At 41.9% G+C, this 23,371-nt stretch overlaps 2 protein-coding genes across 2 annotated transcripts; one reads left to right on the top strand and one right to left on the bottom strand.

The window, feature by feature from the left end:
* Positions 1 to 433: 433 nt before the first annotated feature.
* Positions 434 to 10,725, top strand: LOC138621784 (FYVE, RhoGEF and PH domain-containing protein 4-like). The gene is made up of 16 exons (XM_069700092.1): positions 434 to 573; positions 3,927 to 4,067; positions 4,206 to 4,767; positions 4,894 to 5,359; positions 5,512 to 5,657; positions 6,204 to 6,360; positions 6,452 to 6,590; positions 6,764 to 6,822; positions 7,067 to 7,210; positions 7,368 to 7,540; positions 7,829 to 7,859; positions 7,959 to 8,042; positions 8,146 to 8,271; positions 8,351 to 8,491; positions 8,763 to 8,903; positions 9,964 to 10,725. The coding sequence occupies exons 1-16, from the start codon at positions 453 to 455 to the stop codon at positions 10,255 to 10,257; spliced, it is 2,925 nt and encodes a 974-aa protein (XP_069556193.1). The 5' UTR covers positions 434 to 452; the 3' UTR covers positions 10,258 to 10,725.
* On the bottom strand, positions 10,321 to 23,242 carry LOC138621786 (DENN domain-containing protein 11-like). The gene is made up of 9 exons (XM_069700094.1): positions 22,500 to 23,242; positions 20,600 to 20,699; positions 20,220 to 20,378; positions 15,827 to 15,983; positions 15,524 to 15,662; positions 14,361 to 14,492; positions 14,089 to 14,239; positions 13,548 to 13,616; positions 10,321 to 13,213 (listed from the first exon to the last, which is right to left on the bottom strand). The coding sequence occupies exons 1-9, from the start codon at positions 22,900 to 22,902 to the stop codon at positions 13,018 to 13,020; spliced, it is 1,506 nt and encodes a 501-aa protein (XP_069556195.1). The 5' UTR covers positions 22,903 to 23,242; the 3' UTR covers positions 10,321 to 13,017.
* Between the last annotated feature and the right edge of the window lie 129 nt (positions 23,243 to 23,371).

The raw sequence follows: 23,371 nt of genomic DNA, 5'->3' as shown, positions 1-23,371 counted from the left end.
ATGCAAGTGCTTAATGTAAATACATTTTTCTACTCTTGACTTACCAATATTAGTTAACGTCATAAATGTAATTTAATTATATATTAATAAGCTTTCATTCATTTAATGCGATCATGTTATAACGTTTATAATGTTTATCGTTTCAGTTAAAGACAGGGGCAAGTCTAAATAAACATTAACTGCTGGTGTAATTATGTTTACGCACAGATTATAACATTTGCGCTTCTCTGATTGGTCAGTGTCCTCGAACGGGCTCGTTAGTGGGCGCTTGCTGATTTAATTAGAGGCGGAGCTTATCAACAGCTGGACACATCAGCGGTGGTAATTGAGCACGTGACGTAGTGGCCAGCAGAGTTGCTGGCGCTTCGTTCTTCCTGACAAGTTTCTCGAGAGCTTCCAGTCTTTTGGATCAACAGTGGAGGTGACGTTGAAGCTGCGGCTGCTTTGTAATAATGTTTGACCTGAAGAAGAGGAACAGTCTGACTCTGAAAGGCAACCGGGAGACGGAGGAGTTCAGACGAGTGGCGGTCAGGCGGAAAGTTAGAAGTGTAGTGGGGGGCTGCCACGCTTCAGGTGAGGTAGATAAGAGATATTAAGATTAATTAACTGTTTTCAAAAGCCTACTTAACTCAAATTATGGAGCCTATTAGCAGCACAATGTAGGCTTCTTTAAAGTATCACAAGGAAAAGTACTCATTCTGCAGAAAATGCTTCTTGTTTGTGTTTTACTGTTATATATATATATATATTGGTGTTTTTAGATTAATATTAATGTGCATTTAACTGCTGTAGTTATTCGAGGTAGTGCTTTTTTTTTTTAAATTGATGTACTATTGGGTCGTTTTAATCTACAGTAATTTATCATGTTCTGTTAGATCATCATGTATCCCCTGTTTTCAGCTTTGTGATGATGCATTTTCCAGCTGATCCAAGAGGGTTTTGTGTTCTAGTCCTTGCTGTGTTTTCACTAGTCACCATTCTTGTGGTTACATGGTCGGGGTCAGTATCCCACTACAGTTGCCAGTTTATTAGGTCCACATAGCCTTCTATTGTTCATTCAACTTTATGGTCATTTAAGAGGCCATCATTTGCGTTGCTGTTATAATGTATTCTTGTAGTGTTTCTAATATTTTGTCCACCACTTCAAACACCCACAGGAGCAAGTAAAAACCTCTTTAGTTGAAAAACCTCATCTAGCACTGGTTTTGGCTCTCTGGCTCACACGGTTCTGTAAGAAGGTGACCAGGGCAGCGGCTAAGAGCATTAACCCTCCTTGTTGTGCGTGGCTTACATCTGTAAACTATATTTTAGCTTGTGAATACACTGCCTTTGTATTTGTATTTGTGTGTGTGTGTGTGTGTGTGTGTGTGTGTGTGTATTCGATTCTTTTTTGTCAAATACTTGGCGCTTGTAGCTTGTTGGATTACTGCAGTGAAAGCTCTTTCCCCTGATTCAGCCTGGACTTTGCCTGTGTGTCTTGAGACCACCATTTGTCAATCCCTCACACACACACACACACACACACACACACACACACACACACACACACACACACACACACACACACACACACACACACACACACAAAGCCTTACTGTTCCCCCACTGAGGCAGAACTATCCGTTTTAGAAGTGTGTTTGCTCCAATGGTACTGTCAGATGCAGGATTCAACAGTACCATCCATACTCTAAGACCTGTGTGTTGCAAATTATTCTGTAGCGGAGGTTGTTTAAACAAGTATGAAAAAATGTTTCTTTCAGGACAAGGCATTGATTTAAAAGATCAAAATCACACTGATATTTTCTGCAGGAAGGATGTTAAAACTGGGCACCAACTACATTTGAAAACTGAAGGTTAGCAATTGATTCCTATACAGATCTTTTTAGATCTAGTTAAAAAATAATGTTGTACAGGGAAAGAGAATATCAGGATCATATCTGTCTGCTTAATATGACGCTACAGCCTGGACAGGATTAGCATAAGGACTGGAAACAGTGGGCAACAGGTGGCCTGCCTCCATCTACAAGAACAATATATTCTGGACAGTTTTTGGACAGGAGGAGCAACTTCCAGCCACCAGAGAAACAAAATAATTAAGCATATGTACCAAAACCTAACGAATTATACTTTTTCCAATTATCTACCTATTTGCATAAAGAAGTGCATACAATTTCAATTTTGAATAGTTTTTCAAACTCTATCCAGGTGTCTCCTCTTTTAATGATTCTCTCAAGGTTTTAGCTGTGCTGCGTCGAAGCTGCTCTTTGGTAGTGAGTGTATCCTAAATGTTGTGCATTTCCTTGCAGACACTGACATATGATGTGTCGGTGTGGAAAAGTTTAGGACTATGGAGAAATAAACAGAAGTGCAAAAGCAGAAGTATTCCACTGAGAAAGTAAGCATTTCCGCTCTCCACATGACCAACAAATCTGCCACAATTCAGCAAAGCCGAGGGACAACTGGAAAAGCTTTACTCTCTTATTAACGTAACGGGTAATCTTGCATAAATTTGGATGTAAACTGCGGGTAAGAAAACAGCCAGTTACATAATTTAAGAGTAGTACGTCTCTGCTGTGGAGTGAGGATGTCAGCTATACAGTCGGTGTGCAGATTTCAAAGAGTGTATTTAAATAGCAGTAAATACTGAAATGTGTTTTTGATAACACTTTTGTTTATTGTCCTCTGGGAATCCTTCTAGGATCAAATAGAAAGGCAGTGTTAACCAATTCTGAATAATATCTGTATCATCTGTGGAGCCTCTGGACAAAAAGTAATCATTTTGTGTGTTTGAAGACCGAGAGGAGAGTATATTGATTGAAAGGGAAATGCATCAAGTTACTGACATGAAACATGTTACAAAGAAAATCATATCATAGTACGTACAGCAACAACTTGCAGTGTGCATATACGTTTATTTTTTGTATATATTTGTTTATTTGTTAGGGTCTCTATTAGCTGTGCCCCAAAACACAGCTAGTCTTCCTTTGGTCTACATTTAAAAATATACATAACAACGCGCCAATCAACACATTTCAAACATGCGTTAAACATTGCAGTCAACACAGATGGCAAACACAAGACCTATTAGTGGTATCAGTCAAATAAAACGTGCATTGTATTTTACAGTCCATGTAAAGCCAAACATTTTTAAAACATACATTAAAGGTAAAGACATTAGAAAATAATATTGTCATAAGTGCAGAGAAAAGACTTCGTACTTAACAGAACTCGCCCAAGAGATTGATGGTACTACAATAAAGTCACAAGGTTTTACCATGTGTATTTAACATTTGTTAATGTTTGAAGGCTGAGGAAAGGAACAAGATCTCTGAATCACACCCTAAAAACTGTTTAGAAATGTTGTTTGTCGTTTCCCAGGACTCAGCAAAATAGGTTCTCTCTACAACGGCAGCATGTGCGAGTCAATTCCTACAACTGCACGTCTAGCTGAGGCTGGATGAAAGTACAAAATCAAGAAGTTGCATCTAAAATCATAGCCAAAATCCAAAGGGTGGAGCATTTTGTGGAAAATGTATATAATGGTCTTGCAAGATATTTCAATTTCTCCATATCTTTTGCAACCAAATGAATTTACATTTTGTGTGTAAATTCTCCTTTATTCAGGTCAATCTAAGTGCTATCTATGGGTATCTTGAATTGTTTGACTTTCTTGAAGACATTTCACCTCTTATCTGACTGGCGAGGGGAGTCCCTGGCCTCCAGTCAGTTACAACTAAAGAAGCCTCTTGGATGAGAGGTGAAACATCTTTGATAAAGTCCCGTTACCTTTGGACAACACTTAGCTTTTGTGTGTAAACATTTCAGTCAGTACAACTGTGATCCAGCCTCCGTTAAGCAGGAGAGAAGTACAGAAAATGTTGCCATGCTGTGTGGGGGGTTTGCAGTAACTGTGTATTTCTCTTTAGATGTGAACAGTGGAGTGTGTGGGTCGTACAGCTGTGGCCGGGCTTGTAACAGACTCTGTGTACCAGAACCGAACCCTGAACTGGGTGCAGAGGAAGAAAATGAAAGAAGCTCGGCGAAGAGATCACCTGTTAAACCGCAAGGTATGCAGCTTTATGTAACCTGGAAAATAAATACTACCAATACAAAGTCTATCGAGCAGTGTAAGTAATCCCTTCTCATAGTCAAGGTGTGATTTGTAGAGGAAAAACTAGTCCGCCACTCTGTTTATGCCTTTGCAGTGCCTCCTAAACCAGCTCACCTCCAGAGCCCTCCGAGACTAGGACAAGATCCAACTCACAGTCCCACTCTAGGCACAGTGCTACCTCAGCAGGTCAAGGGCACAGAGCAGGACCTGAGTCCGAACAGAGGTTATGAAGTTTCTGAGCAGAAATGTTTGGACTCCACAAGTCCAGTCAGAGGAGGGGGAAGCCCTTTTTTGAATGTAGTATCCGGAGTATACATCAGCCCTTCCAGATACACTCAGGGGATTTCAAACCTCACAAGCAGCCCGGATTTAGGACCTCCAAGTCCTGGCAAGAGGGGCATTCGGAGCTCTAGCCCACTGAGGGAACGAGGTAATGGCCCCGCCAAGCTGTCCCCACGAACCCATAACCCTTTAATGGGAAAACTGCGCAACCCAAGCCCTGTTCAGCAGAGGATGGGAAGCTACAGCCCCGCCAAGAGCTCTAAATCCTTCCTAGGACTGCACAGAAGCCCGAGCGACAAGATGGACCAACAGGAAAAGAGACCTGGGAAATCTTTAAGTGTGCCAGATCTGATTTTTTACTTGGATGAGGACAGGTAGGGTTTTTTAAGTTGGTCGATTTCTGCACCTTGACTACCTCAGTACCTTCTTGTAGCATATAGCAGTATATATAAATAAATAATGTAAATGCTAAATGTATTTGAATGACTTTGTCTCTCCAGAAAACGTCTCACTGAAACGTTTGAACGCTCTCCTCCGAAGGCGCTACATTCACCCAACTGCAATAGTCCTGCCATCATCGTCAGAGCGCCAGCTGACCACAGACTCAGTCAGTCCGCAAATGAAGGCCATCTATCAAGCAGTCGCAAAGAGCATTCCCCAGGACAAATGAATGGCTTAGTGCAGAGCAAAGAATGGCCTGTAGTAAATGAGAAGGGAATAAATAACACAACGGAAGAGGGGAAGACACCCACAAGACGTGGCTCCAAGTTTTCCTGCCAGTGGACTAACACGAGCACGGGAGATGGGAGGATTCATGAGTCTAGAGGTGAACAACAGGAGGACGAGGAGAGAGAAGGAGGCGAGCCGAAAGAGGAAGAGAGCACAGAGCAGAAGTTGTACAAGATAGCCAATGAACTCCTGCAGACAGAGCGAGCCTACGTGACTCGTCTCCACCTGCTGGACCAGGTGAGTCTGGTTATTTATTGTTGCTACTTACACAAAATCACAATGTACTGGATGCTTGCAAGTGATTTTTTTTTTTTTCTTCCAAGCTGTGGCAGATACCTATAAACTGTAAAACTAATGAGTATTCTGTGCTGCTCTGAATCTCACTTCAGGAGTTCTGTTTACATCTAACGGAAGAGGCGGGTCGAGGCTCATTTCCTCTTGAGGTGATCAGAAATATCTTCTCCAACATTTCCTCCATCTACTCCTTCCACAGCCAGTTCCTGCTGCCCAACCTGGAGAAGTGCATCTGCCACTGGTGGGTCTTTCACGCATAAAGTTCCTATATGACAGTCAATTTGCTGTTTGTGTTTGTTACACTTGTTGAACCTCTTATGAAAGCTACTTTTTAACTGTCCAACAAGATCTTACTCTGTGTAAATGGTGTCCACAATAAAATATATCCAGAACTTGGTAGGTTTCATACTAGGTTTTTTTTTGTGGTTGTTTTTTTTTTGTTGTCAACTTTTAACCAAGTTTTGGGATCTTGTGATGATCTCACAGAAGTTGGGAAGAACAAAGACACAGCTTTGATTCATGACGTATAACCTCATCTGTCAGACATGGTGGGGCTGACTGCTCATGTGTGACTGACAGTGAAAACTGCTGTGCCTGCGTTAATCGATACTCTTGACATGACTTGAATGAAAAATCCTCAAATTGAAACTGAAAGTTTTTTTCACTTCACCCTGATGATTGTTTTGTTTTGAAGCCAATGTGTATAATAAAACCGTCCCTTCCCACTCTCAGTTCTGGCAAATCTTTGCCCTCTGACTCTTGACCTTCCCACTTCCCCTAAATGTAGGGGTGAGAGCGCAGGCCTGGGGGAAGTTCTTCTGCAACACGCTCCCTTCCTGAGGATGTATGCCGACTACGTCAGGAACTTTGACCAGGCCATGGAGCTTGTGAGGACCTGGACTGAACGCTCTGCTCCCTTCAGAAACATCATCCAGGACATACAGGTAGGAGATCCTCACCAGCGTAAACTGTATATCATTACTTCTTGTCCACCTACAAGGTCTGATCGAGATGAAATGTTTTGTCCCGTCACAGAGCCAGGAGGTTTGTGGCCACCTCACGCTGCAGCACCACATGTTGGAACCCGTCCAGAGGGTCCCACGTTACGAGATGCTGCTGAAGGATTACTTGAACAAGCTGCCTGAGGACAATCCAGACTATGAGCTCGCTCAGAGTAACTATTCTGTGTCTTTATACCATCTATTGATCTCCTCATCATGTGCATGTCAAAGAGCTGGTACTCACCTAATTGGTCCGTCCACCAGTGTCTTTGCTCCACGGGTGTTTGTGTTCTCATTATTGTCTGTAATGAACAGCATGACGTGCTCGCTCTGTCTCTCCCCACAGAATCCTTGCAGACTATTTCTATGGCAGCCACACACTCAAACAGCGCCATCCACAAAGATGTACGTCACCACAACACACCACATCAGTTACCGGTGCTATGAGTGAGAACTGATCACTGTCGCATAACGCATCATTTGTCAAAAGTGATTGTGATAGTGTGGTTTTGAACTGTTCATCCATCTGTATTTCCTGTGTTATCAATTGCAGAACTTGCCATATAAAGTGTAGTTATCATGGTGTCCTTACAGATCTGTTTCTTTATTATTATTATTATTATTATTTTTAATCTGTCTTTCAATACAGGAGAGCCTGAGACGGCTGCTGGAGATCTATGAGATGGTTGGAGAGGAAGAAGTGGTCAACCCGACCAACGAGTTTCTCAGGGAGGGTCGTCTTCTTAAACTTGCTGCCAGGAACACGTCAGCCATGGAGAGACACCTGTTCCTGGTGAGAATACTGATGGACATACGGATGCAGAACTCTCTGCCTAGTTTCCTTTTCTTTTACCTCTTCATCATTACAGAAATGCCACGCTGAAATGTAAATACGGATGTCGGCTCATTGCATGAACTTGTGAGTCACGGTGTCGAACTTTTCTCCACAGTTCAACAACTTTCTGCTGTGCTGCTCTCCCAAGTTCAGCCTGGTGGGGCAGCGCCTTACTGTCCGCTGCCGGATCGGAGTGGATGGCATGGAGGTGCAGCAGACCACCAACGAGGACCACCCATACACCTTCCAGGTCTCGGGAAAGGAGAGGACCCTTGAGCTACAGGCCAGGTTTGTGTGTTTGTGCTGTGTGTGCACACCGGGTTCGCATTCCTATTATTTTCTTACATTTTCTTTTATTAGGAAACAACTTTTACTAATAAAAGTAACTATGGCAGAGATATACCTGCTAGTTAAAGAGATTATTGTATAAAAGTACTCATCATAGTGTAATTTGTGTGCATAACTATCCTGTGCGATTAAACTTCAGTCTATTGTACATGTACAGTGAGTGCATTACATATAACATACAATTTAAATGTAATCACTTTTCTTGGTGCTTTTTTTTTTTTTTTCCAGCTCTGAACAAGACCGAGACGAGTGGATAAAGGTACCAGGATGCTTTTATTTAGCTGCAGCACATTAAATGTTACATAGATTTGGGAAAAGTTCAGTTGTATCAATTTATAAACGCGAGTTTTGTCTCCAGGTGATTCAGGAAGCCATTGATGTGTTTCAGAAGAAAAATGAAACCTTCAAAATGGCTTCTAAGGAGCTGAATGTGGAAGAACCAGTAAGTTGGATCAATTTTAGTAATCTGGAGTCAAGATGGGGTTCAGAGTCTTTGGCAACAACTACAATAAGAGTCCTAACTACAGTATGCATGTGTTGTACAGACAGAGGAACTCGGCCGACGGGCCCCTCGCTGGATCAGAGACAACGAGGTGACCCTGTGTATGATGTGCGAGGAACCTTTTCACGCTCTCACCAGGAGGAGACATCACTGCCGAGCCTGTGGTTTTGTGAGTAACAGATTTAAACTGAAGCTCTGTACCACATAAAATTGAACTGTACCTGAGGATGGTTTCTCTGCTCCCTCAGGTGGTGTGTTGGAAGTGTTCGGACAATAAAGTGGCTTTAGAGTATGATGGTAACAAGCTGAACAAAGTGTGTAAAGCTTGTTACTCCATCCTGACAGGCCAGAGAGGCGAGAGGGAGGACAGGAAGAGGAGAATACTGGAGGTGTGTTTTGTTATTTAAGACTATTTAACCTTTTCTGATGATCTTTTTTTCCCCCCAGTTTTTATTGCACAATTATTTTTTTCATTGTACTAACTGGAGTCAGGAGGACAGACTGCCTCTCGGGTGCTATAAAGGCAGTAGGGGGGAAATCCCATTAAACCAGAATACAATTTGGTAAAGCTGAGCATTTGTCTGTAAATGTACATTAAAAAAAAAAGCCACATAACAAGAACATAAGTTGAGTATTGCCTTGTCTTGTGTGTTGCTCCAGTCTGAGGCATCTTCTGGGTCCAGTAACAGTGTAATGAGTGGTTTCCTGCAGCATGGGGATGACCCCATGACCTGGCAACGGGTGTGGTCCGTTCTCACCAGAACTGAACCTCCAGTCCTTCACCTGTATACTGCTCCACAGGTAAGGTGCTCCGTGATTGGGAAAAACTCAGATATAACACTGCTGAATGTATTTTGTTAAGTAATGCCACCACCTACTGGTTTCTGCTCAGATTATTTAAAACAATGTCTATAAAGCGTATGCACAATCCCTTTTCCACTGATGGTACCAGCTCTGCTCGACTCTACTGGCTTTTGTTTTCCATTGTCCATGCATGGTTTCTGATTCCTGACATCACTGGAAGCAGTTTGTTGCACGGGTGGATCAACGTTTGTCCAGATGTTGTGAAGTTTTTCACCCGTTGAGTGTTACGAGTTAACACGGTCTTCTTTCAAACTATGTTCCCCCTCCGATATGCGTTTCCCCTAAGCCCCGCCCACCTGAAAACAACAAAGTAGATTCACGTTCAGAGCAAAGCTCGCCCCCGAGGTGTTGCGCACGTACGACTAGTCCTAAGAGGGGTCACAAAGCCCAAACTTAACTTTATTAACAGTTTTTGTCTGTGATGTTCTGTTGAAGTGAAAGGAGATTTAGTTGTGTTTGACTTTGAAGATTTCATGCGGCTTGAGGGGGCACTATCTTCAGTGGAAAACAAAATCCAGAAGAAAGTACCTGATACCAAAAGCGAGTAGAGCCGGTACCATCAGTGGAAATGCAGCTCGCGTGATGTTGTCATACCCAGATGTTGCGACAGTCACAAGAGCAACACCACGATCAGGATCTGTCACAATGGGGCAGGAAGAAAAACCCTGCTAAAATTGTGAAGAGCTGTTGTCTAATTAAATGCTCAGATTCTGAAAGATTTTTTTTCTTTTTAGATGGTTGAAGGTGACAGAAGAGAAGCAAACGTGTAAAACCTAATTAAACCTGTCCACAGACGACTAAATATTATTCAAGGTCCTTGATCCTTGTGCTCTTGATCAATGGCCATCAAAAGAAATCCTTTAAATCTAAATGTAAATCAGGTGTTATTTAAAGTCAGAAAGCCTAATGTATCCTTCTCTGTTGCATCAGTGGTTTAAAAAACAAAAAACATTTTGCATCCACCTTCTGTCCCTTTGGTTCACTCCTACGTCTCCAGGATGTGAAGCCCCTGTTCACGCTACCTCTACTGGGCTGCAGCGTAGAGGCCTCCCCCCAGGAGCTCCAGGGTCAGCCCTGTTTCTGTCTGACCCAGTCCAAAACCACCCACACGTTCTCCTGTGACGGTCTGGACCTCAAACAGAGCTGGCTGACTGTTCTTAAAGTTGCTGTGACAGGCAGGTTGCCTTCATGCTCACTGACCGTCTCTGACAACAGCATCAGTGGATCCAGATGTGGTCTTAATGGCAATGTCAGCGATGGAAGTGACGATTTACATGAACCATGTAAATAATGTTGAATTAAGGAAAGCTAGAGGTGAAATTCAGGAAGACACAATATTCAGACTGAGAAGTGGTTTTTCTTTAAGTGTCTGTGCACTTTATTTCTGAAATGGTTTACAGTAAAATAAATAAAGTGAAGTTGTTTTAACGTGAGTCGGACTATCCCTTCGACAACACACGTTTGCTTCAGCTCTGTACAGCTCGTCTAAGGTGCCGTGTGATGTGGCGTTCAAGGTCGTTTTCTTACAGCGGGACGGTTGAACACACAATTGCATGAGCGATACACAGAAGTGCCGTGGGATCACAATTGCCTTAAAAAACACATTCAACTGATCCCATGTCTTCACATATAACACTAGAGCAAGTGGATATTTACACTCAACAGTTTACAGCTAAACAACATAAGAACTACAAATAAATAAATTTAAAAAAAAAAATGGAAAAACAATCACTGCAAAAAAAGTTAGATGAAATAATAACCTTTGAATGCAGCACATAGTGGCCAAATCACCAGGTTAGCTTACTCTGTTTCTATCATGATTGACTTAAATAAAAAAAAAATAAAAAAAATGCCATTTATTTTTCAGTGCATGTATTTTCATGTAGTGATGTTACTTCACTCAAACTATATCTGATCTATGGAGGTAAACGCCAAAGGAAAGAAATGCTGCGCTGCCATAATTTTAATATTAAGATAAACTCAGATGAGCCTTTAATGTGAAAGGGGCTGCTGGTATTGACAAACTCGGGTAATGTTTTTCTTAGTCCCTTTGCTGGTTCTGGTTTTATGGAACACTTACTGTATAGTTAAATCTCGAGACTCATGAACCATCCAGAACCAACAACTTTTAAACATAAATAATAATATATTTTTTTTAAAACAACAAAAAAAGTGCTTATAAACCAAATATGCGCACTAAACTACAGACAAGTGAGCAGCTAGCTGGTGAAAAAAAAGCCCTAACAGACCCAGCTATTGTGCTGAGTAGTTGCAGAGCAAAAAAAAAAACAACAAAAGTTGAAAACCATATGAAAATATGCCAACTATGTAGTAGCAGCTGTGTATATCATTTTAACAATCTTCTGCAGTTTTAAATCAGCTGTAACAATTTTGTTTTTGTTGACTTGAGAGTGGAAACAAGTTGTGAACATATGAGCATATCTTCAGTTTTGCAGTTCACATGGTCAACTTGTTGGCAAACAGGCGGTTATTTACACATCCAGCAGTTATGGAGTTACACATTTGATCTGAAATGGTGTTTTAATCTGATTGTTTTTTTTGTTTGTTTTTTCAATCCTCCAGCCAGTTATTCCCTGTGCTGTCTGTTGTTTGGTACTATGCAGGAGGTGTGTTTTTTGTTGTTGTTGTTGTTTTTTTTTTTAGAGCTTTGACAACAAATAATGCCTGCGTCTTATAACATGAGAGCAGTGATTGTGAACCAAAACATTTTTTTTTTTTTTTTTAAAAAGCAGGCCGAACAGACGGCTAATAAAACTAAAGGGAGACTTAGTTGATAATTCTCTGTAGATTCATTGCTCCAAGCAGCTCCTTTCACATTATCAGTAGATTCAGTTATAAAAATATCAGCTACAGCCACTTTAAGGTTCTTCACTCCTGACAACAAAAAGCTTATGTTACGTTTCTTTTGTTACTCATGTATCAGCACACAACATTAAGATACCTTTCTGTTTTGTTAAGCGTTAAAAATATCTCGAGGTTCAAAAAAAAAAAAAAAGCTTAAAAGGTACAGAACTGTGTTTGTTCCTTTAAAGATAGCTTCTGCAGATGTTATAAAAAAAAATAAAAAAAATTCAAGCTTATGTCTACTAACTGAAAGAATCACCTGAAGTTGTGCGTTCACTCCCTGTCTGTCTGCTGACACGGGAGAAAAAGAAATAAAAGGAACTAAACAGTACTTGGGTGCAAATGAGCCATTTCAACACGCCTCTGTGTCCATGTAGACAATAACGTTACTGAGCAACATCCATCATTTGATGCACTAAATGTAGTAAAGTTTACAGACGTGGCTCTTGGAGACGAAGGCAGTTTCACCTGTCGGTAAAGATACAAGAGAGGAGGCCCTGATCTCGACACACAGGCGTCACAATTGGATGTTTAAATCCAGCACTTTGATACAAGGAGAGCAACGACAGCAGAGATTCGGACCCCATATCACACATAAACTGACACAGTACATAAAGGAAAAAAAAAAAATCAGGATTATTTACAAGAAGTCGACCTCTCTTTCACTTTCATACGTACATTTTCAGTAAGTTTAGTTCACTGAAAGTCTCCATATCACAGGCTTCATCTTCAACCACAGTGCAGTCTGGTCCATTTGACTATTTCATTTACTCCATCAATCCAATGTTTCAGTCCAGAGGCCGTCCGTGGCTCAGGTTTGAAATTCTGCCGCGAAACACAGAAAATAACGGTCGTCGGACAAATTGGAGAAATCCGTCTTAAAGGTGAGTTCACCTCCATCAAGTTGATCGACCACATTGTTCGTTACACAGGAGAGTTGACTCATTGTTCTTCTTTCCATCAGGTTGAGTGGGAGCAGAGCAACAGTGAACAATTGAAGCACACGAAGATATACAACAACCACAAAAAAAAAAAAAGACTCCAGAGACATTTCTGGAGCCTCAAACAGTCCTGAAGACTCCGAGAAGCCAGCGGTGCAGCACTCAGAGCTGGTTCCAGGCAAATCAGACCCCTTCTCAAGAGCGGCAGCGATGACGGGCAGGAAAGCCGGGCGCCTTGTCATCTCTCAGCTGCAGCAGAGCTGCTCGGACACCAGCAGGGTGTCGTAACCGTAGATCTCCAGCAGGTGAAGCAGGAAGAGCCTGTCTCCGTGCGGGTCCAGACCCATGGCCCTCACGCTCTCCTGGGTTACTGTGGGGTCAGTGCTCCCGGCCACCTCGCTCAGGGTCTGGAAAATCCTGTTGTTCTGCTCCAGGAAGAACCTTGGGAAGGTAAGGTGAAAAAAATCAGGCAAGTCTGTTACAAAATTTGATTAATTTTTTACAATTTAGACTGTTTTTTTCCCCGTTGTTTAAATTGCCCTTATGCTGATCAGTAGAAGTGGTATTATGGAGAAACAGAGAAAATGTGAGAGACAGTAACTACTGAGAGAAGGAGCAAGGTCAGGCTCATTAACTTTTGGATTTACTTTTACAATTTTAAGCCTGTTCTTTCCCAGATCCTCTTCAAAAGATGGAGTCGTGGCTGCTCTGGGTGCAGTGGTTAATCAGTAGTTATCACTCCAGAGACTGATTAAAGGAATCATTCTGTACTCACAGAATAAAGAGATCCTCTTCACTGGACACACAGTCTCCATTCTCCTCCTGGGAGTAGAGCAGCATCTGCCTACACACACACACACACACACACACACACACACACACACTTAATTTCCAGCTGTTGTTTTCATACTTGATGTTGTTCAGCTTTGCGCACATGCATGTGTTTAGTTAGAAAACATTAAAAACAAGAACCAGATTAGCAGCTCTGTGAAGCTAAACTCGGTGCTCTTAATAAATAATCAAGTAAAAACACTTAAACGAACATGTAAGTCCATTTCTCCGTACTTTATACCTTTTCCGTCCTGTCTATGGAACTCAAATTGAACTAGTGTTCACTGTGATGACAGAACATGACATTAAGTGATGTGTTTTTGGATAACAGGGAAGCTCTATGGCTTCATAAGAATTATTGTACTTTTTTTTTCTTTTTTTTATGAGATTTGTTCATAATACAAAAAATATTAAATAACACCAGCCTTAGTCTTTCATTCCTGCCCTGCTAATTATTATGAAGTGCAAACAGAAGAGTGACCTACCTCTGCTCAGTGAGCTTGCGGTACTTCTCCCTGTCTGCGGTGCTGAGGCGGAGCAGCGGCTTCAGGCCTTCTCTGCAGGTCTTTACATTCTGATTATCTACATACACGTCGTACAGATCCTTCTTCTCCTCAAAGATCTTCTCAGTAGTACCTGAGCACACAAACATGCTAAGAATTAAGCTACAGAAGATGCTAATCATACCTACCTAACCTCACCCCTACTTTAAGTGGGTCTTTTCACAAATGTTATCACGTTTGGAGCGTCCACTTACACGCCACGTAGGAGAGCTCGTTCTCCAGGGCGCTGATATCAGCAACATTAACGTAGAAGAAGGGCCTGAACTCGGGCACAGCCAAGCCGACCCCGGGGATGGAGATGTTTGCCAGGCAACAGCAGCAGTACACTGAGCGAGAGTAGAGAGGGGGTGGACGGTGAAATTAGAAAAGAAAAGATGCACGAGTGTGGGAGAGACAGAGGGGAACACAGCAGGTGATGTGATGTGTGGGCTGTTCAACATGGATGCAGCTGGAGAGGAACTACATGTACTGTCACATGCGATTTCCCAGACTCATTGAATAAATTAGCATTAGTCCCGGTTTTGTGAATGAGATTTAAAGGTCCCATATTGCATGATTCAGACTTCCATTTATTTTTTAATTATAAAGCACGTCAAGGTGTTGTATATTTATAGTGAAAGTGTCAAAATGCTCAGTCCATGGAGAAATGCAAACAGCCTGCATTTAGCAACTGTGCCATTTGGATGAGCCGTTTAGACTTCCCTAAGTTTGTGATATCACAAACCAAACTCACACTTATGTCAGATGTCTGTCCTCAGCACATCTGTCCAATGTACAACCTTTTAAGTGGAAGAAAACACAAAGTGGTCCTTCCTTTGCAGAGCTAGAAAGCTGCAAATTTGAAGAAAACCTGTGGTTGACCTGGGCATATGTCAATCAAAAAAAGTCAGCCAATCAGAAGTGAGGGTCACTGATATCATTGAGCCTTAAAGATACAGACACTAAACAGCGTGTTCTTAGTAGAGCTCCTGAAAGAAGTTAATAGAGATGTGAAACTATATTGAGATTATTTTTGGTACAAAACATATCTATGGATATCAAGACTGCAAATAAAACACAAGAAAACTGTGAACTATTGGACCTTTAATGGGCATCAGAGTTTTAGATGAAGAGTATGTCAACTTTCAGTAAAGTAACATTAAAATAGTTGTTGTTTTTTATTTTAAATAGGACATTTTGGGAAATACACAATTTCACTATATGCCAAGAAATAGATGAGAAGATTGATATTTCCGTTGGAGCTTTACCTCATAAGAGTGCTATCAGTCTTCTCCTCTATCGACAAAAAAGCATACTTTCCGAAATGTCTTTTCTTTTTCTTCAAGCCTGCATTCAAACCCTTGTGAATGTTTCTCACCTCTGTAGCAGACCACACCCACGGGTGGAGGGCAGAAGATGAGGATGCGTCTGCGGAGGAGAGCCAGTTTCCACAGAACCATGATCTGCTCCCCAAAGAAGCGGATGAACTGGGACATACAGCCGGCCGGGTGGGTGATCTGGTCCAAAGGTATCCACACACAGAGACATGTAGTGTTAATGAACAGCTTAGTGTCCTAAGATACATCATGTCAACGTCAGACATAGAACTACAAAAAAAAAAAAAAAATCAAACATTATAATTGTCATTTCGCTGATTTTTGGAAATGGAAAGGTCTCCAACCTTCATCTCAGGGTGCATGCTATGGTTGATCGCAGCTCCCCATACATTGCCTGGTAATGCAGTGACAACACCATCTACACTAGGGGGCAGAACTGCTCTCTTGTCCTCGTAGAAGGCCTCCAGGGGAGAGTAGTGGCCTGGGGACTGAAGCTGGAGCCTGGAGAACGGGACAAAATGGCATCCAGAGATATTAAAACTTGAAATTATAATCTGTAAAACAAAAAGATTTACAGGAAAAACCTCAGCTTCAGTTTCAAGCATCTAACAAAGTGCAATAAAAACACAAGTTTCAATTTAAATCCTGTGAAGGAGCAGGTGAAATCATCCCAGCCAAACCAATCACGACCACTCCAATCGTTACTAGCATCATTACATTAATCAAAAACGATGTGCAAGAAAAATCATGTTGTCCTGTACACATATTAAACACGACATCATCGCAGCTACCATGTAATCAGGTGAACCACCAGCCTGCCAACAAATCAACACACTGCCAGTAATTCAGACACACTTTATCAAGCTGCATTAAACTCATGTAAACATAAAACTGTCTGCAAATGAACGTGACGATCAGTGTCTGTGCAGATGGTGCTGCAGCTAAGTGGTACTGTGCATAAAGCAACCACCGCCTCCCAATATACTGGATCCCTCCCCAAAATAAATGATCAAATTAATCATCACTATTAATCATCTGATTTAAAATTAGAGATGAAGTGTGGGACACATGGGGTTAACAGTCACTAATTAGTGCAGATACACTATTGTGGAACAAATAATCGGCTGCAGCTCTTTGTTATACAAATGAATTTGTCCGTGGCCTGGAAACCATCGCTGGGTAACAACACACCTGACTGAACAGACAGCAGTATGAAGTGGGATGGATGTGCGTCTGAGGAAAATACAGTATAGAAGAAAAATAGTTGACAAATGTGTTTTATATTCAAATTTAGTAAATTATTCCTCTTCAAAATAAGACTGTGGAGTTGTGCATCTCTTACACTGGTCTAATTTCTGATCACGGCTGCAACTCTCTTATCATATTCATTGATAGTTAATCTGTCATTATTATCTGATGAATTATTTCTTAAGCCTGTAAAGTCTGAGAAAATAGTGACAATAGTTCCCATCCCTTCAGTGCCTGATGTTACGTCTTTAAATCACTTTTTTATATTCTATATATAGCTTTTTTTTTGTCATCACAAACGAACATAAGAACACGGCAGAACCGTACACCCTGACACCCACACCTCAAAAGCTGTTTTAACTCACAGGTCATTCAATACATTCATGTGTCCTTCGTCACTTTGAGAACCAGGATTCAGACGGATATTTAGCTGCAAAATATGCTCAAATCTAACATTAATAAACCAGGATATGCCTTTTAATTCACACATAAAGCAAGTTTCTAGGACTGCTTTCTTTCACCTGAGCAATATTGTCAAAATCAGGAACATCCTGACTCAGCGTGAGGCTGAAAAATGGAGGCTTTCTGTATGTCCTAGTAACTCTCTGAAAAGCCTCCAGTTGATTCAAAATACTGCAGTGAGAGTACCGACTGATTTAGCCAAACAGCTCATATTTCTCCTACATTTATCTTCTCTTCATTGGCTAGGAAACTAATTTATAATGCTCTGGCTTACATACTGACCACTGAACAACCCAGCTCCATCTTATTTAAAGATCTTATAGCACCCAACTGACCCAAAAGAACCCTTCACTCTCAGAGAGTTTGCAGAAGGAGAATGTGAGGAACCAGCTCACAGATTGGATTTGAGATAAGGCTTAAAACTTTCCTTATTGATAAAATGTATAATTATAGCCCTCGAACAGGCTTTACACCAGCCCTTTATTCTGCTCTCTTTTTCCACTACTGCATGACGTTCTAATATTTCCTTAACTTTGACATTGATATTTTAACATCCATAATTTAATGTGGTTTTCTATTAAGTAAATGTAAGGTCCATTAGTTATGTTCTCCATGCAGCTCCTGCATGTTGTTTTAACTGAAGTGAACTGGGACTGTGTTCCATAAAGGTTTCACACTATAAACAAAAGCTAATTAAATTAAACAGTATTCCACTCTGAGGGTTTGAAGTCCACTTAAGAAGGCTAGAAATGGATCCCACATGTATACAAAAACAAAAGCGTGAATTTCCAGTTACCTCGTATTTTTTCCCCACATGCAGCTTGTTCCTTATTCAGTGTAGCATTGATTCTTTTTTTCCAAAGCATAAAAGAGTTTCTTTCAAATCGCTTGTTTTGTTGGAGAATCAGTCAAAAACCCTGAAATATTTATTCACAATGATATACAACAACAACAAAAAAAATCAGAAAAACCAGAACCAGTGAATGTTTGGCATTTGTAGTTGATACATAATTCAAATTAATTGATTAATCAAACCGATGTGGATTCATTTTCTGCCAGTTGGCTGGTCAATCGACTGTTTCAGCACTGAATGTTATCACGGGACTCGAAGGGTAAATTCATCCAGCAGGTTTTGCTGTAACCAAAGAGCTGCATATAATAAAAAGTCAGTGGGTGGAATGTGTGTCTGGTTGAGGATGAGGCTCAAATCGAGGTAGAGTTTTGCAGGAGGTTTCCTGTTGCTCTGGATACACTGCAGGCCTCTACTGAATGATAAAGACCCACTTGCATTTTTTGGAGTGTGTGTGTGGTTTTGTGTGTGTGTGTGTGTGTGTGTGTGTGTGTGTGTGTGTGTGTGTGTGTGTGTGTGTGTGTGTGTGTGTGTGTGTGTGTGTTACCCTTCCTGTTAAAGTATCTGTCTACATATTTCCATAAATCATTCTTTTCTATAATTCGCATTACCCTGCAAAACAAATAAGTTTGCAGGCTGCCGGTGGCAGGAGGAAACAAATAATGGATTCAAAATGAGAAAGAGAGAGAGGGGGAAAAAAGGAGCAAGTATCCGTGAATTCCTAAATGTCTTAATCACCTTGTGACCAACAGCGAGCCCTTTATATAAGAAACAGACGACTGGCATAGCAGTCAGCAGATGGGAAATCTGGAGCGAGCTACGTGGGGAATGATGAGCATGACCGCTGCATGACTGGAGGCCAGGAGAAGCCAGAGTGTGGGAACTGGAGGAGGAGGTGGAGGTGGAGGAGGAGGGAGAACGATAGGCTTGGGTATAGAGGGAGCTGTGTTCAAAGTTGGGCTGAAGAGGAAGTGTGGCACGGATCGGGATGGGATGAGGAATTTCAGAGGCCTGTTCGCACCAGAAAAATGACCGATGGCGATCTGTCTGTGATGAAGGAAAAGAAGAGGGACTACTTACCTGTGCACTAATATTTACCTACTTAAAGCCTTTTATAATTGTTACCTGACAAACAGGTGCATTCTGATATTTAGAACTAATATGGATCTGCAAAGCTTCTTCATATGGATGATTAGTTGATATTCAGGTTGAATTACGACCGTGGTGATTTCCCAGACTTTCCATCTGGCGACATCATCTGACCCCAAATTCAATTTGTCCTCTACTTTGGTTTCTGACTCCAAGTCCAGCCTTACTAATCATTTCAGCAACTAATTATAATAGAAACATAAATTAATTGCCAAAGACTTTGATATTCAATTGATGATTTAAAATAATTTATTACGCAAATAAATTGCTGCCAGATTATTTGAGGATTTGCTGCTTTTCTGGTTTGTCAGTGTTTTTTTTAATATCGTTCATGTTGCAGCTCAACTTTAAAGCCAACATTAACTGGAAGTTTTAACACCACAGAAAAATACAACACCTGCTGTAAGAACCAAAGTTACATAAAAACACTAAAAACAAGTTTATTTGTTGATTACTACTCTAGTGATATTATTACAACAATTTAAGTTTATTTAGGTTTATTTTTTTGGTGGAACAAGAACTAAAATGTTATGTTTTGATGTAGTTATTGTTGGGTGTAAACTACCCTTAGTTACTGTGCAGGTGCAGTTACTGAGGTCATGTAACAATGTTCAAGGAAGTAGAAGTTTAGATGGCGAGTTTGCTAAATTAGGAGTGGACAAAAATAACAATATTGCTTAGTCTGTTAGCAAACTAAAGTACTTATTGAATTAAGTTTTAATTTAAAAAATTTGACCTCTTGACAAAGAGGGAGTGTTATAATCAAAAGCACCACTAAAGCTCTAAAACAGACTTTGTGCTGAGATATTTTTGTGAGCTGAGGATCTTTGAGTTTTGGAAAGTTGTTTGGACAAAATAAGCAGTTTGAAAATGTCAGGTTTTTTTTGTGCTATTTTCTACCGTTTGTTGACATTACAACAAAATTGATCGATGACAACCCTAATTCTTAATAATTTTGCTCAGCGGAAGTACCATCTAAGGAGATGGTAGCTGAAGGCAGCGTGCTCGTCCAATCTCGGTCTCCTTACCTGACCTGGTGCTCCAGGAAGCTCATGTAGCGGTAGAGCAGGGTGTAGGAAGGAGACAGGATCCCTACCGACTTCATCCTCGCCCCCCTCTCCACCGTGCTTTCCACTGCCATGTTGGCAAAGCAGGCGAGGCCAAAGTAGCAGCCCTTACGGAAGTATCTGTGGCAGGAGGGGAGAGAGAGACAGATGAGGCCGTGAGTCATGAAAAGCAAAAGGAACTGCCAGATGGCTGTTCCTTTTTTTTTTTTTTCACCAGGCAACACTTTCCCTCGCTCTGTCCTGCCAGGACGGGGACATGGGGACGCATCCTAATACTTCACATGAACCTCCTCCACTTGTTTGCGTCTTCACGTTGTCTGGTCCCGCGTGCTCACACTTACATGAAGTCTGTGGTGACTCGGTGGGAGCCGCTGGCGATGGCTTTGAACTCCACCCCGTCCAGGTCCATGTCTTTGGGCAGGCACCACTCCAGCATGTTTCCTGTCACACCCAAACAACATAGACGATAATATAACACATGGACAAGCAGGTGAACACCGAGACACACAGGAGCGGCCGGTATATTGACACCATTTCATCTCATGATAATGAAAACTACAATGACACGGCCCAACTGCTCTCCTTGGATTCATTATGTGTTGCTTGAGCGCTCGAGCAGCAGCTGAGCAAATACGGTCTGACAGGAGCAGGAAGACGGAGAAGGTGACTCAGTCAGTGTGGTTTTCAGTCTTATGATTAGATGTATGTATCCGTTTCTGCACACATAGAAGTTGACCTGTCGTGAAGTCACATGTCTGTATCATCCACTGCCATGATGAGACACCTGCAGCTGAGTACCAAACCTGTTTTATCGCCACTCTGACAGCACTGAAAGTATTTAACTTCAAGTGTCACGCAGAGCAAACGACTATTAATGAGTATTTCTGTGCAGACAGAACATAATTAAAGGGTCATTAATCGATAAAGAAATGGTGGATGCTTTGATTTGTGGTGTTTCATGTGATGCTCGAGGCTTTGAGGCTGATCTTGTTTAAGCCCTCTACCAGCCTCATATAGCACTATTAAAGATGGAATACTGAAATAAATCCTAATCTTACTGTAATAAATCACCTAATTATTCTTGTGCAGTCGCATGGTCCCAGTCTCCCTGTTCTGCTGTTTGACTTTGTTACATGTCATTTTTGCGAGCTCTATTTTCAGCTACAAAAGATGTATTAAAAAAAAAAAAGAAGAAAAGAAACAAAACACTTTCCCAACTTTTTTTTTGCAGGAAAAACACCTTGAAAAGTCTATAAAGTGCAAAATACATTAGCAGCACCTGTTTTGAGTGTTTCAGAGCAGATCTTTTGTTTAAATGAGCTGAAACAAGGTTCCACAAGGTGTGGTGCTAAGTAGGTAAATATTCAATATTGCATTATATCTTGTTGTGAAGCGTGAAATTGTACATGCATTACCTCTGCAGTCCTGCTATATATATATATATATATATATATATATTTACAGTGATTGTACAAAATAAATCAGTTGTTTTGCTCAGATTTAACCAATGCATATTCTTGACAGTTACCCAGTTACACCTGTCCTGGTAATAAGGAAACATGTGGCATTAGCTCATTAGTGGACTGGAAGTCCACGGTAACAGCGTTGACTGCACAGATCAGGAATTGATCCGGCTCATCTACCTGGAGGCTTTGTTTGTTGGCCTCAGATTGAGGCCTTTCCTGCAAAGCTGCTGAGAGACTCAGTGACATGGTGACAATAATCTGCTCATGGCTCTGTTCTCCTGTCAACGTGACATGCCGCAACATCATAAAGTGTCCAGCTCCACCCTGCAGGGAATCTCCTGCACTACACTCAATGCATCACCTTCAAACCTTGAATGCATCACCCCCCCCTAAGTAAGTAACCTGTCTGTCTTCAATATGCCCCTCGTTAAAAATATATGGGCCCATTGTGCAGAAAGCAGCAGGTGATTGATTGATTTCCATCCCAGAAGTCATCCTGACATTTGCTCATGTCTTTTGTGTAATCAGGCTCCAGAAGATGTCGAGGCTTTGACTGGATGTCTCTAAACTTATGGCCAGGTCAGAAAAAAGCCACACCTGTAAGAGAAGAGGCTGCAGACTTGGTACAAACATGCGCTTTTCTTTTCTGGGCGTCAGACGCATCAATTGGTTAAATAAAGCGACCCTGTGTCTTTTCTCTCTTGTCTATAAACATAATGTAATTTCCCCTTTACTTTAAATGTTTTTGTTAAAGACAAAGATTGTAATGTCGCACCTGATCTGGTGTTGAATGTAACCACAAAGACCGACACAATCTGGTCCTGTTCCTCCCATTTCACCATCCTTTCTTCCAGCGACACCTCTGTCGGTACTGTATCCGAGAGATGCTCCTCCTTGTCGGAGGGCAGCTCTTCATCTGTGCCCGCCGGAGAGCTCGAGGTCGCGGGTGGGGCGCCGCAGCCGTCTGCGCTGGAGACAGACTTGCAGGGAGTGGGACCCCCCGGTCCGCTGCTCCACCCAAAGCCCGGTGCGGAGCATCCCGATAAGGCACGGCTGTTGGAGGGGCTCGCCAGTCGGTCCTTGCCGTGAGCCGCCGCCGGTGCTGCACCGCCGGGCTTCTCCGCGGACGGAGCCTCCTCCCAGTCCAGCAGAGGGGCTCGGTCCGACCGCTCCACCATCCTGTCGGCGGCGGTCCCGCCTCGTCAGGTCTCACCGCAGATTGTAAATGATGTCTCAGCCGACGGGCGCCAGGTCCATCCGTGGACAATTACAACTCAGAGAATCCCCGCACGGTGAAGTTGCCCAGAACTGTTCAGAATCGTTGCATCTTTGCTTTAAACGAGCGTTACGCGCAGCAGCGTTCACGCCTTGCTATAAAATATTTCCAGTCTCTGTCTGCTGATCATAAATGTGATGCTGTTTGAGAGAGGGCAACTCCTTTGCCTGATGCGAGTTGCATTCAAAACCGCTCTCCGTTCGTTGTCACATTCCCCCTGACTAAAGAATCGTTGGAGAACATTTATTAACGGGAGTCCGTTTTTGCCTTCTTGAATGCGTCACGGGGGGAGGGAGGGGGTTGAATCTCCTTTTCACGCACCGCACTTTCGATCAAAAATACGTACATTGTTACCAATCGGTGTCGCTACA

Source organism: Brachyistius frenatus, unplaced genomic scaffold (genome assembly GCF_029030835.1).
Source record: "Brachyistius frenatus isolate BFR_SWC_R1_liver_20210118 unplaced genomic scaffold, ASM2903083v1 Contig_32, whole genome shotgun sequence".
NCBI classification, from domain to species: Eukaryota; Metazoa; Chordata; class Actinopteri; family Embiotocidae; genus Brachyistius; species Brachyistius frenatus.
This window is presented reverse-complemented; position numbering and strand designations above follow the sequence as displayed.

Bases quoted from the DNA above. Each gene is read 5' to 3' on its own strand.
- LOC138621784 (XM_069700092.1), top strand. From the start codon at position 453: ATGTTTGACCTGAAGAAGAGGAACAGTCTGACTCTGAAAGGCAACCGG. The intron at 5,658-6,203 runs GTGGGTCTTTCA...CCCTAAATGTAG, and splicing joins GAGAAGTGCATCTGCCACTG to GGGTGAGAGCGCAGGCCTGG. The intron at 7,211-7,367 runs GTGAGAATACTG...TTTTCTCCACAG, and splicing joins TGGAGAGACACCTGTTCCTG to TTCAACAACTTTCTGCTGTG.
- LOC138621786 (XM_069700094.1), bottom strand. From the start codon at position 22,902: ATGGTGGAGCGGTCGGACCGAGCCCCTCTGCTGGACTGGGAGGAGGCT. The intron at 20,379-20,599 runs GTAAGTGTGAGC...CTCCTGCCACAG, and splicing joins CGAGTCACCACAGACTTCAT to ATACTTCCGTAAGGGCTGCT. The intron at 13,214-13,547 runs GTGAGTACAGAA...TACCTTCCCAAG, and splicing joins GAAGAGGATCTCTTTATTCT to GTTCTTCCTGGAGCAGAACA.